The 14,181-nt window shown below is 36.5% G+C and overlaps 1 protein-coding gene across 1 annotated transcript; it reads left to right on the top strand.

The window, feature by feature from the left end:
• Positions 1–56: 56 nt before the first annotated feature.
• LOC144849143 (uncharacterized) lies at positions 57–13,778 on the top strand. Its single transcript, XM_078706159.1, has 13 exons — positions 57–206; positions 1,710–1,838; positions 2,718–2,979; positions 3,283–3,440; positions 4,014–4,244; positions 5,247–5,341; positions 5,867–6,017; positions 6,499–6,587; positions 6,822–7,036; positions 7,239–7,339; positions 7,686–7,793; positions 7,972–8,146; positions 8,401–13,778. Exons 1-13 carry the CDS (start codon positions 177–179, stop codon positions 11,319–11,321), a joined length of 4,665 nt encoding a protein of 1,554 aa, XP_078562285.1. The 5' UTR covers positions 57–176; the 3' UTR covers positions 11,322–13,778.
• The last annotated feature ends 403 nt before the right edge of the window (positions 13,779–14,181 follow it).

Raw genomic sequence — 14,181 nt, 5'->3', positions numbered from 1 at the left:
TAGATTGTGTCTTATATAAATATGAACCGACGAACGTGAACGCTTTTTCTGTATCATCCTCGTGCTGAAAATTTTCGGGACATTTACACTACATTTTATGAGATAATTTACCACATTATGGATATTTATTCTAGGAAATATTGATTTTAAAAGTTACCAGAACATTTGGTGTAAAAATGGATGCAGTTAGAACATTCAATAATGAGGTATGTCATAAAAATAAACGTTATTTAAGGTGACTGATATTGAACATCCAGGCCGACACTGACTGTGGACGATTGTGTAGCTTGATTTGGCCATTCGCGCCGCGCCATGCTCTTCATTCATCATGTGCTGCTACGTTCGGTGATCTAGGCCTAGCCTGCTAACTGTTGATTTGGAATGAAAAAATAATAATAACAATTCAAATAAACTAGCATTGGATTGGATCCCTAGGATTTTATGAATATTATTTTTTTTTCACATTTTAGTTTTAAAAAATGGAACTGTCTGATAATATTTTATATTAAAGATGTATTGTCCCCCTAAAAAAATATTTTTTTTAATTTTTTTGTTGAATATGTTATTTTAATGTCACATAATAGTTATTCACTCTCACAAAAAATTGGGTCTGAAAAAAATTTATTTACCTGAGAAAAATGTAATTTAAAGCAAAAAATGGTCAAATTGTCTGGAAGACAATGAGTTTTTGGGTAATTTAACTGTTTAATTTGTCTTTTTATAGGTGAAATAATTGTTTTCCCCCGTTTTTTTTCTTATGGAAGTGAACAACTTCATTAAAACTGCAAAATGGCCTATTCAAAGTCCGATTTTAAAAATCTTTATTTTTCATGATTTTGGGGGACAATACATCTTTAATTATTATTATTAATTTATTTTTAGACATAGGGCCTACTATCGTTACTGTATTATAGCATAAATACAAATGTAGGTCTAGGCCAAGACAAGAGTGTGTTTATTTATCTCTTCAATAATTAATCAAAAAGGATAATAGTTGTAACAACAGTGATGTAAATTATATTTTAAAGATATATTGTCCCCCTGATAATTGTTTTTTTGAATAGGCCTACAGGGGTCATTTTTTGTAACGTCTTATAATAAATAAAATATTCAATTTGACCAAAAATTGTATAGAAAAAAATCTGTAATTTAACGCAAAAAAAAGTCAAATTGATTTGAAGGCAATGGGATTTTCGTTAAATTTAACCGTTTATTTTGTCTTTTTATAAATGAAATTGAAAACATTTTTGCTTTCCTTATTAAAACTGTGAAATGGCGTATCCAAAGTTTGTTATTAATCTTCATTTTTCATGTTTTTAGGGGACAATATCTGAAATGTATAAATTTGCATGTCGTCAGAAAAGTAATGATGATGATGGAGGTATTCGATTACGAAACCGTGACTAGGCCTATAGTTTTAGGCTACTGTAGGGCTGGAGTAGTCCTTGCATAATTATTATAATCTAGACTAAAAAAATAATCATTGCTGTAGCAGCCATTTTATCTCCTCTGCATGCAGAGTAAACAAGCATGTGACGTCACGTCGCCGATATCAGGAGGAGACTAGGAAGCGACCACGCAGAGGCACACTGCGCGTAACATTGTGTAACATGCTGCGCTATATGAGGAGGCGGCGGACTATGTAGTTACAAAGGCTTGTCTTCCGAGCTCTCTCCTTCTATTTTATACCTCCATGATTTATCTTGCAGCTTTCTGGCGTGTATGAGTGTAAGCCGCCCATCTCTAGGGCCAAGATGACAGCTGTCACCAAGTCCGCAATCAAATCAATTAAAATGTATAAACATGTGGTACAAAGTGTGGAAAAGTTTATACAGAAGGTAAACCATGTTATTACACATTCAACTACAGTACTGTATTCTGGTACTACAGTCAACTTTCCCAATACCAGACTCTCTGAAAACGTAAGATCTCCCAAAACCAGACTTTTCTTGAGGTCCAAAATTAATTTTCACCATTAGAAACACATTCCGGATACCAGACTTTCCAGAAAACCAGACATATTATTGGGCTAGCCCAAAGGTATTTGGAGTACTGTAAACTAATGACAGTTTATTTATATAGTGTCTTTTACTTTCATGATATCTAAAATAGTATAAATCTGAACATCAGGGTTTGTTAGGGGTGGTGTGAAAGGGACTTTAAGCTGCTGTATAGTAGTTAGTACATATATATTATATTTAAGTAATTTTAATTATGGTTCATGAAACCCCACAAATGTATCTTAGTTATAATAGTCATTATCAAAGAACTTATAACACAAGAATCTCCTGTTCGTCCGAAGCGCGTAAAAATTTCGAAAGGCATTGTGGGATAGAATAGAGCTATGGGTGGCGCCATTGTGAGCCATGGAGTAGGGCGCCCGCATCAAATTAGGAAGTCAAAATCATAGAGGGGATCTGCTAATACTCTAGGGGGGGTCGAGTAATTGACTGAGGAGTAGGGCGCCCGCATCAAATTAGAAAGTCAAAACCATAGAGGGGATCTGCTAATACTCTATGGGGGTAGAGTAATTGACTTCCTAGTTTGGAGGGGGCGCTTCTCCATGCTGTGAAATGGCGTCGCCCAGTTTGACCTTTTAACCCTGTACTTCCGATACTGTGTTTTGAATGCAAATTGAAGAACAGGAGATTCTTGTGTTATAAGTTCTTTGTCATTATTGATGGTAATGTATTAACTAATGTAATTTCTTTATTTAGTGTCGACCAGAATACAAAGTACCAGGGCTGTATGTTATAGATTCAATTGTTCGTCAGTCACGCCATCAGTTTGGTGCTGAGAAGGATGTGTTTGCTCCTAGGTTTGCTAAGAACATCTTTGGTACCTTTCAACATTTATTCAAATGTCCAGTGGATGACAAGGCTAAGATCGTAAGAGTACTTAATCTGTGGCAGAAGAATGGCGTGTTTACGGCTGAGACTGTGCAACCTTTACTAGATATGGCAAACCCTGAGAATGTTGGTAAGTATACTACATTCGTAGTTGTCAAAGCAATATAGATTATCTGATACAAATCCTAAAAAGTAGGAAACTTTTTGCTATTTTTCCCCTGACTGTTGTGATAATAATTGTAACATGGGTAAAAAACTTATTTATTACATGAAACAATTTTGTCATAAATTCAAACTGATATTTAGTATTATGTAGTATATTTATTTCATGCCTAGCTTACCTGGATAAACCAACAATAACCTATTCTCCTAGAAGAGCGAGATGTAACTCGAAAATTATAAAATCCATTGAACACCCCTATTTATTTTTCAGTTGAAGCACCTCCTGAGCCAGTGGAGTCTGTCAAAGCAGAGAATACTTCATCCTCAGCTGCAGCAGCTCCGGCGGCGGCTGAATCCAATCCTAAGTTAGATGATAATGCAATGGGCATTGTCTCACAGATTCTACAACAAGCTAAACAAAATGAAGAAGTTAGTTTCAAGTTATTATTTCTAGAACCAGTAGTTGTGAACAAATTAATTTGAATTTATCTCTTGACAAATAGCAATGCCTGTCAATAAAACAGCATCAAACCACCTACTTAAACTAGCATACTCCTCGTAGGCCTTACTGATAATTCTTGTCATGGCTATTTTCATCCTTAAATCTAACAGTTGCAACTCATACTTAGTTAATACGTCTGAAAGATCCAACATAATCTTATTCAGGGAACATCTTTATTGTAGCATAGCAAAATGCTATACAAAACTACGATTCTATTACACAATTAATAAAATTGTCTAAAGCTCTGTTTATACTATCAAACTTTATGTGACAAAACAAATGTGATGTGCTCATATATGGACATGATGATGTCATGTCATTACCAAATTTAGGCATATCATTACCATATTTTGGCACATCACACTTTTTTTGTCAAACTAGTTTAATAGTGTAGACAGAGCTTTACAAAAAATACAGTACAAAACTATGTATCCTAATCAAACTTTTCAATGAAAGTGAATGATTTATTTAAAAACTTTGTTTTTGTCTTTTATTTTAAGCAACAAAATCAGTTGCAGCATCTACAGCAACTTCAACAGCAGCTAGAAAATCATAAAAAAGTAATGAACAAAGCTAAGCAGGTACAGACACCAGGAGGCTTAGATCCAAATATGATAGCACAGATACAGCAGCTAGCAGCACAACTGAATGAGGTGACTAGTCAAGTGGGAGCTGTAGTGGCTAAAGCTCCACCAGAAGTAGAATCAAAGCAGCCTCAGGTTTTCAATAAGGTATGTTAAGCTCTATCTACACTATCAAACTAGTTTGACACAAAATGTGTGATGTGCCCAAATATGGTGATATACCCAAATCAACTGTTTAGTATTAAGCTCTATCTACACTATCAAACTAGTTTGACACAAAATGTGTGATGTGCCTAAATATGGTGATATACCCAAATCAACTGTTTAATATTAAGCTCTATCTACACTATCAAACTAGTTTGACACAAAATGTGTGATGTGCCTAAATATGGTGATATACCCAAATCAACTGTTTAATATTAAGCTCTATCTACACTATCAAACTAGTTTGACACAAAATGTGTGATGTGCCTAAATATGGTGATATACCCAAATCAACTGTTTAATATTAAGCTCTATCTACACTATCAAACTAGTTTGACACAAAATGTGTGATGTGCCTAAATATGGTGATATACCCAAATCAACTGTTTAGTATTAAGCTCTATCTACACTATCAAACTAGTTTGACACAAAATGTGTGATGTGCCTAAATATGGTGATATACCCAAATCAACTGTTTAATATTAAGCTCTATCTACACTATCAAACTAGTTTGACACAAAATGTGTGATCTGCCCAAATATGGTAGTGACGATCCCAAATATTGGTAGTGATATGATATCATCGTGTCCATATATGGGCACATCACATTTTTTTGTCACATAAAGTTTCATAGTGTAGACAGAGCTTTCTAAAATAAAATGGCAATCATTACTATCTTCCTTTACAGAACATTTATCTGCACCATTTTTTTGTGTATAATTTATATTTATTTAGCAAAAATGAGGCCCAGATCAGATGGTTGTTCTTCCCTGGTTCCGTGCACATAAAATACTTGATATTTATATATAAGGCAAGCAAAGATATGAGCATTGCAATTTCCATTATATTGGATAATAAATGGAATCTAAGATTTCAACAATGTTATGTACAGTATATAAATATGTATTTTAATGAAGTTTATGTACGATTTTATTATGATTGAAGTCTTTGCTGGATGACTTTGACTATGAAGATGATGACAAGCCTTCAGGTACAAAGCAAGAGGCCCAGCAGCAGCCACCTATCAACCAGTATTCAAAGTAAGAATGCTTCACAATACAACATACAATAGGCCTTTATACTTGGCATCTTTCTTCATGTTCCTTGTTAGGTTCTATTGTAAATTACTTTTTAGGTGACTGACTTTGAACAATTAAAGATTTATTGTCCCCCTAGAAATTTTTGGGTTTTTTTTCGAATTTTTTGTTAAATATGCCATTTTAATTTCACATAATAGTTATTCACTTTGACCAAAAACTTGATCGAAAAAAAAATGATTTACCTGAAAAAAATGTAATTTAAAGCAAAAAATACTTCAATTGTCTATCAGACAATGGTGTTTTTTTTTTACAGAAGTTAATAACTTTATTAAAACTACAAAATGGCCTATTTAAAGTATGATTTTAATAATCTTCATTTTCCATCTGAATTAATAAAAATATTCATTACAAACATAACCATAACAAACCATAATATTAATATTGACCATTTTCTGACCCCATTATCTTTATTAATTTTATTTTTCTATTGTTACTTTCAATTATATACCAATTTTATATTTTTAGTTTTGGTATGCAAAATGAAATGGAAATGGCGCCACCACTGAACAACATACCGCATCCAAATCTGCCGCATCAACCTGTCCCGTACAACCATCATTTAATGCAACAACAAGAGGCATTCAATAGGGAAATACAGCAGCAGCAGCAACGACAGGTATTTACAAATAGGTTGATTTAAATTTGGGATGGTAGACAAAGGAGAGAATAATGATCAATCTGTATAAAGCTCTGTCTACACTATCAAACTTTATGGGACAAAAAAATGTGATGTGCCCATATATGAACATGATGATGTCATATCACTACCATATTTGGGAGTATCGTCACTATATTTGGGTACATCACACTTTTTTGTCAAACTAGTTTGATAGTGTAGACAGAGTTTAAACCTGTGTATACCATTCCATTCACTATAAAACTGTCTTGGTGATTTGACGTCCATGATCTACTGTTTGGTCTGACAAGGACAATTAAACATTTAGTTAGAGAGAAATCTGTCTGAGTAGTATACCGTCTCAAACTCAAAAGCTTCAATATCTAATGTAGACAATTTTAAAATTATCGACAACTGAAAAAATGGTTGTACAAAAATACACGTGAAATTGTATGTAACATTGTGACATTCGTGTTTCTAGCCTCCAGAGCCGTCAGATATGGGAATGGAGTCGGAGCAAAGTGTGGAAGTTGGAGAGGTCCGGTCACCGAGAAGACGCAGTCACTCAAGGTATTGTATTCAACTAGTTTGATAAAAAAAATTATTTACAAATTATAAAACAGTAGGATCTCTTTGTTGGGATTATTAAAAGGACACCTTTGTTACTAAGGTACGCAATCTGGCCATTGGCCACAAGTTGTAACGTTATTATATTGGGAAAAATTTGTTATGATCCACAGGTGTCCAAAACAACACAGTAACATTATTTTGTCCTATATATATATATATCCTTACCACTTACAGATCAAGGTCACGTTCTCCAAAAAGACGAAGGTCCCGTTCAAGATCACGCTCAAGAAAGCGTAGACGATCACGATCCCGTAGTCGGTCTAGAAGATCCAAGCGATCACGGTCACGAGACAGACGTGAGAGAAGAAGGGAAAGAGAAAAAGAAAAGGAGATACAACGAGAACGTGAAAAAAAAGGGCTGCCACCAATCAAAAAAGAGTATTTAAGTGGTGAGTATGATTTGAATGTCGTGGTCTTCTAATTTAAATTTTCTTTAAAATACTTTCTATAAAGTCATTATATAGATATACTATCCGAAATAAAGGAAATGAATGAATGATATATTTTGACTTATATTATGAAATCTTTTACTTCTTTTCTTTTGTTATCTTTCTTGGTCATAATACATAACATTAACGTTTTTTTTCCCAGTTTGTACAAGAACGGTATGGTTAGGTCATGTACCAAAAAATATCCCAGAGAGTGAAATCCGCAATTTGATGGAGGAACACGGAGTGGTCAATTCCATTGATGTAAGGCTCCTCATTATTTTGACTTTTTGCTAATAGTTCTGTCCTTTGATACTGTTTTTGTCAGACTATTGTTATCTTATTATATTTTATTTTATATTCATTCTGATGATCAATCACGGATACAAACACAGAAAAATACAAAAATCAACTTATTTCCACTGTGGTCCCTAAATGAACAGAATTGCAGAAAAAACATATTAAAAATATAAAACGAACAAGTTACCACTCCCCTATTTAAAATCTTGAGATCCACTCTGAACAGACTACAGACTTGTAATCATTAATTGGTGACACATTTATGCGTGAATGTTTTTGCTGTATTGTAATAATTATCTCATTTCTTTAGATGGTGCCCCCTCGGGGATGCGCTTACGTGGTGATGGCCGAGAGAAAGGAAGCTTACAAAGCTATCAAAAGGATGGATAAGGTTAAACTTGGTGGAATGACGCTTAAGGTAACGCACTTAAGCATCATGTATTTTTTATTCCTAATTTCCATTTTTTTAAAGAAAGCCAACTTTATTCACCACTTAAGGTTGCCTTTACTTAATTATTAATGATTAGTACCAAGAAAAATCTATCTATAAACAAATTGAATCGACCTAACAATGTAAAATAACCTTTGTTTTTCAGGTGGCATTTGCACCAGGGAAAGGAGTTAAGGGCAAGGAATACAAGGAAAATTGGATTGTGGAAAAGGGTGTTACATACATTCCGTGGGACAGAGTTCGAGATGGAATGGATCTTGATGAAATCGCTGAAGGTGCTGTTCTTGATCATGAAACTATTCCACCAGAACTTAAGAAAGGTTAGTTCACTTGCTTAAAGACTCTTTATCCTCATCTCTTGAGCGATCATATGTACAATTGCGTTACTGAATATCAGTTAACACACTGGGCTGAACTTGAAAGGTCGCGCTTTTTAAAGATGGTTGAATAAAAAACAAAAAAATTCAATTGTCTTCTTTTTTGGAGAGTAGAATAGAATGATTTATGTGTTCTTTATTTATTATTGTATTTCAATACATTAATATTTTCTTGTGTTTGTTTTTCTGCTCCTTAGACGTTCCTCCTCCAGAAGTTAAACCAAAAATTGAAGAAGATACAAAAATGCAGACAGACAGTGTTCCTAAATTACCAGCAATACCAGGCCTGTCAGTTCCAGGGCAGCCAATACCTGGCCTGCCTACAGTGGCTTCAATACCCAATCTAGTAGCCAGTCTACCACTTGCTGGAGTTCCTGCACCTGTGCCTCCTGTAGGTACTACAACTGCATCGCATCCTCCTCCTCATCCACCATCGGTAGACCAGCCACCAAATTTTCCCCCTGGTGGATTCCATCGATTGCCAAATTTTAATCCGAGAATGCCACCTCCTGGCTTCCGATTTCCTGCTGGATTTGATATCAGTCGCCCTCCTCCGCAGCTACCAATGAGAGCTCTTCTACCGGGTAACATCCCATTACCTGTTGGACAAGCACCTCCAAAAGCAGGTATGGAACCGACATCTCAAGGTGAACCAGGAAAAGTTATAGTAATTCCTGGATTTCAAGCTATGCCTCCTCAACACCCAGCAGGAATGGGCCAACCACAGTTAATGCCCCACCCTGGACAACCAAGAATTGGATTTGTGCCTTTTCGTCTACCACCGAGAATGGGACAACCCGGAGGACCAGTTCCTGAAGGAGTACCAACGTCTTTGCCAAGCCTTCTTGGTCATCCTCCTGGACAACCTAATCTTCCTTCTCAATCAGTTTCAAGAGATAAACCGTCAAGATTTTCTGACGAGCCACCAAAGTCTTTACCGAGTACCACAGATGTGAACCAAGTCCCTAAGGATGGTCCGTTTAAGATACCACTACCGCCAAAGAATAACGCATTGAGTATGGTGGCAGCTTTGAATAAGATGATGGATGAAGATGAAGAGGGTGAAGCTAAGTCAAAAGCTCAAAAAGATAGTATGGATGGGAAAGAAGCGCTTCATGGTGCTAGACCACTCACAGCTAGAGAAGTTACAGGAATGGCGATACGTTCGCCAAATCCTCCAAGTCTATTGAGTCAGCCAATGCAGCAAGTCCCTGGTGTTCGGTTTGGATTACCTGGTGTTAGGATGTTGCATCCGATGATAGCTGTTCGGGGTCAACCAATATTCCAACGTGGGATGCCTGCCGGAGGACTTCCCATGAGAATGCCTGGGATGCCTGTACGACTACAAGGTGTTCCCAGCACTCATGCATCATTACGTGGTATTCCTCCAGGTGTCCAAATTCGTGGTCCTGTACCTTTAATGCTGGCTCCAGAAATCAGACCAGGAATGCCCAATCCAGAGATGATGGCAGGAGGAATTGGAGACAGATCAAAGATGGGTGATGTTGATGATCGTATAAGTGACATTGATCAAAGAGAAGCTGAGGCACAGCGCCTTCGACTTAATCGTCCTGATGAAAGATGGAATAGTGATGGTGAAGGAGACAATTTTGGTAAAATGTCACGAGGACCTCCAGGACAAGATAAAGATTGGAGAGGTGATAGAGATTGGCGTGGACCACAACCCGAAATGCGAGGACCAAGAAGTCTGCTTGGTCCAGATATGAGAGGTCTTGGAAGTCCAAATATGAGGCGCCCTGGTGTACCGGAAATGAGGGGTCCAGGTGGCCCAGAAATGAGAGGCCCAGGTGGACCGGAAATAAGAAGTCTTGTTGGTCCAGAAATGCGAAACCTGGGTGGTATGAGAGGTCCAGGTGGATCAGAAATGAGAGGCCCAGGTGGGCCAGAAATGAGAGGTCCAGGTGGAGCAGAAATGAGAGGCCCAGGTGGACCAGAAATGAGAGGTCCAGGTGGACCAGAAATGAGGGGTCCTAGCGGACCAGAAATGAGAGGTCCGGGCGGACCAGAAATGAGAGGTCCGGGCGGACCAGAAATGAGAGGTCCACGAGAAGGTGGTTGGCCACAAAGAGATGAGCCTCGCAGACCATGGCCAGAACGTGAACACGATAGATTTGGAGAAGATCAACGTCGAGATTCAGATAGGCGGCATGACATGGAAAGAGACTGGAGGGAACAGGATTGGAGAGACAGAAGTAGAGGCAATAGAGATAAGAGCAGAGATGACAGAGATCGTGGTAAAGATAGAGAGGATAGAGATCGTGGTAAAGATAGAGAACGTGAAAGAGACAGAGATCGTGAAAGAGACCGTGATAGAGAAAAAGACAGAGATCGTGATAGAGACAGAGACCGGGATAGAGACAGAGACCGTGACGGGTACAGTAGGGATCGTGGTCGAAGAGGACGAAGTCGTGAAGAAGATCGAGACAGAAATAAAGATAGAGACAGGCCACGAAGGAGTCGTTGGGGTCCATCAGAAGAAGAATCTACTGTTCCACAATCTGCAGATCATTCTAAATCTGAAGCAAATAAACCAAAACAGAATCTTGGTGATGTGCCGGAATCTGTTGGTAAAATACCATCACAGGCTGAGGCAGGAATTCCAGAACAGGAAAGACTTAAACAGCCGCAGAGTTCTGATCTGTCGGAAACTGATGCAACTCTTCCATCAACAAAGGATGCAAATGAACCTAATTTACCTTCATCTGCCACACCAGTGGTTGAGCAGTCTCACTCAATACCTATTCAACCTGCCATTCCCGATAAAGTAATAATTGAACAGAAATTACCTTCACAAGCAAATGTTCCTATTTCTATTCAAAGTCAACCAGATGTAATGATGGAACCAAGTGTTCCAATGGACAATGAACCTGGCTTACCTGAACAACCCAAGGTTGTCATGCAGGAACCAGACTTACCGGTTTTAAACCCTAATATTTTAGAAAATGGAAACGATGCTGTTGAAAACTGTGAACCGCCAAACGCAGCTGATGCTTTACTTCCGCAAGATGGCGCTAAAATGGACAATGCAGGACAACCAGCTTTAGACGAAGCACCTGAAGGTGCCAGTATTGAATCTAGTAACCAGCCATCGCAATGAACTATGAATTAATTATTACAAGAATTTTGATGAAATCCGTGCAAAATAAATTGTCTACCTATAGAGTGCAAATCAATGGACTTTAATTGCCTCAGTTGTTGACAGCAAGAAATGTTACACCTGTTATAGCGCATAAATTATTACTTATTCATATCAGTATGCCTTTTAATAATATTTAAGTCATGTAAAGAAAATGTCATTCGTAATTAAGAAAACAAGTCTTATTAATACTGTATTAGTTACAGTACTTAATTAATTAGTAATTAATTATACTATTTAAATGTCAGGAATAACAGTATCTGGGTGATTCATTTTCTTGTTCTCAACAACTGAGTGCCTTCAATTGTGCTTTGAATATGTGTAATTATATAAATGATTTTTATGTGTGTAAAAATAAATTTTTATTTTTTGTACATTTTGAGTAAATATGGCACTGTTGAGTTTATATTCATTGTAAACAATAATACTGGCTTAGGTAAAAACAACACTGTTTAATATCAATGAATATTTTAAATGTAGTTTTTACTTTGTGCCTATATATTATTCTTTAAAAGCACTATAAAATCATTCAGTTGTATTATTATACTATACTGTACTATATTACGATGTTATTGCTGGAATGAAAACTGAATAGTTGGTGTTAGACTGTGCTTGTCTTTGCCTAGGCCAGTTACTATTGGTTAGTCACTCTATTTAAGTCTTGCATGCTGTTAACAAATGCCAGCCATACTTTATCAACTGCTAAACTAGCGGAAGCTGTCACAGATATCAAGAATGGAAAAGATTAACAAGATAATATGCTAATGTTTTCAAAATGACTTGTATTGCGTCTCAAATGGAGACCAACGGGTTCTCAAATTGAGGACTGAAGAGGATGCTATCGCAAATGGCGATCATGTCGCAGTTTGATTCAACGTTCTGATCACAAATTGTGATCGTTAAACAGATGTAACTGATCGCAAATTGCGATGGTTCAACATAGATGAGGATGCGGATCACAAATCGTGATCAATAAACGGATGAAACTGATCGCAAATTGCGATAGTTCAACACGGACGGATCCTATCGCAAATGGCGATGATCACAATGAGGTGAGGGTCTGTTGAGAAGAAGACAAACTCAAGTTCTGTCCCAAATAGGGGCATTTTTCTATTTGCAGTGTTAGCTCCACAGTCAAACTTGGTTTACCAACACGTTGCAAGCATATAATTATAGTTATTTGTGAGGTCGTTGCATTTTTAATAACTTAAAGTTATAGTTAACAAAATACAGACAGATGCTTGAAATTGTATTGTGGATTTTGTAATTGGGTAACATAAAATTTGAAAACTAAATTTGTTATATATTCTTGTAGTAAAGTGTGGTAAATGAGGTTTGACTGTATATAGTATTCATTTTATCCACATAAAGGTCAAAGGTTACAGTTGTAAGAAAAGAAAACCTATTGCTATTGGATAAACTGCAAGACATGTAAATACACTGTTCATTATCGATGTGGAAATTTAGGTTATATTAATAATTCGCAAAATCCAATGTTCTGTTTGATGATGCAATCTGTACTTGTTTTGCTACTTTTTTTATTTTTTAATTTTGTTTGTGAAAGTATTGTAGTAACTAATTGTAATTTTGAAAGCACTGCATGCCTACAAAAATTACTGTAAGCTCTGTCAACGATATCAAACTAGTTTGACCAAAAAGGTGTGGTGTGCCCAAATATGCTAGTGATATGACATCCTGTCCATATATGGGCACATCACATTTTGTTGTCTCATAAAGTTTGATAGTGTAGACAGAGCTTTAGTCTAGTTTCCTTCCAATAACAATATTATACCTTTGTTTTAAAAATACTGTTTATATACTATGAGATTTGTGAATTTTGGGGAGGGAAAGATAGCCTACTGTTTGAATTGATATAGAATGGCAAATATCTTACTGTACATGCCAACTGCTTCAATACCTGGATATGCAGATTACCTTTACAAATGTAAATGTTGATTATTAGAAGGAATACTGTATTAAAGGGATTTTTTAAATGTTAAGATTTACAGGTAAATACAGTATGTTACAGGGCAAAGGTCACTGCAGTTGAGGCAGCAGGTAGGTGGTTTGTTGATGTATTATACATTGTTAAACAAACACATGTATTAAGCATTTCAGGCAGAACATCTGCCTGTGTAATTTTACCTTTTTAAGTTGTTGAAAAAACATTAGTTGTGTTAGACAGGTCGCTTTACAACCTCCTCAAACTGCCTGTATAGAAACCGCAAAGAGTCCGAGAAGCTATATCGCCTTAAAACCGGCAAGTCTTTATAAAATGCCCTGAAGTCCTCTAACATTAATTATACATGTTTGAGAAAGTCCCATATATAGAAAATTGTATGCATAATTTGCATTAGTTTACACAAATTGTTTTAATCAATAGAAAGTAATTTCATTAAATAGATGTATATACCATAATAGGCACTCTCTCTCTCTCTGTTCATTGAATCTATCATTTTCCACACGTATCTTCACCAAATCTACTGGTAAGGAGCATCTTAGCTCCCTTCTGGTTACGTACAATTACGGCAATAGGAAGCTTTCATTTTGACGACCTGGGTACAAGTCCGGTCAATCGATTGGACTTGGAAACCACCAAAAATTACGAGGTGGAGAGCACTCCAAACTTCCCTGCATGTGCACAATGAATTAACATGTAGTTATTTTGTAAATTGAAAGCTTCCTACGTCAACAAGTATAGTCTACTAATTCTGTGACACTGGTGCATTCTGTTAGATTGAATACAGCATCACATGTTTCACTGTTCTTATGATGCAGGCTATGCATGTGATGCAATCTGACACTGTATCAGACTTAATAC

This window comes from Antedon bifida, chromosome 7 (genome assembly GCF_963402885.1).
Source record: "Antedon bifida chromosome 7, ecAntBifi1.1, whole genome shotgun sequence".
In the NCBI taxonomy this organism is placed as follows: Eukaryota; Metazoa; Echinodermata; class Crinoidea; order Comatulida; family Antedonidae; genus Antedon; species Antedon bifida.
This window is presented reverse-complemented; position numbering and strand designations above follow the sequence as displayed.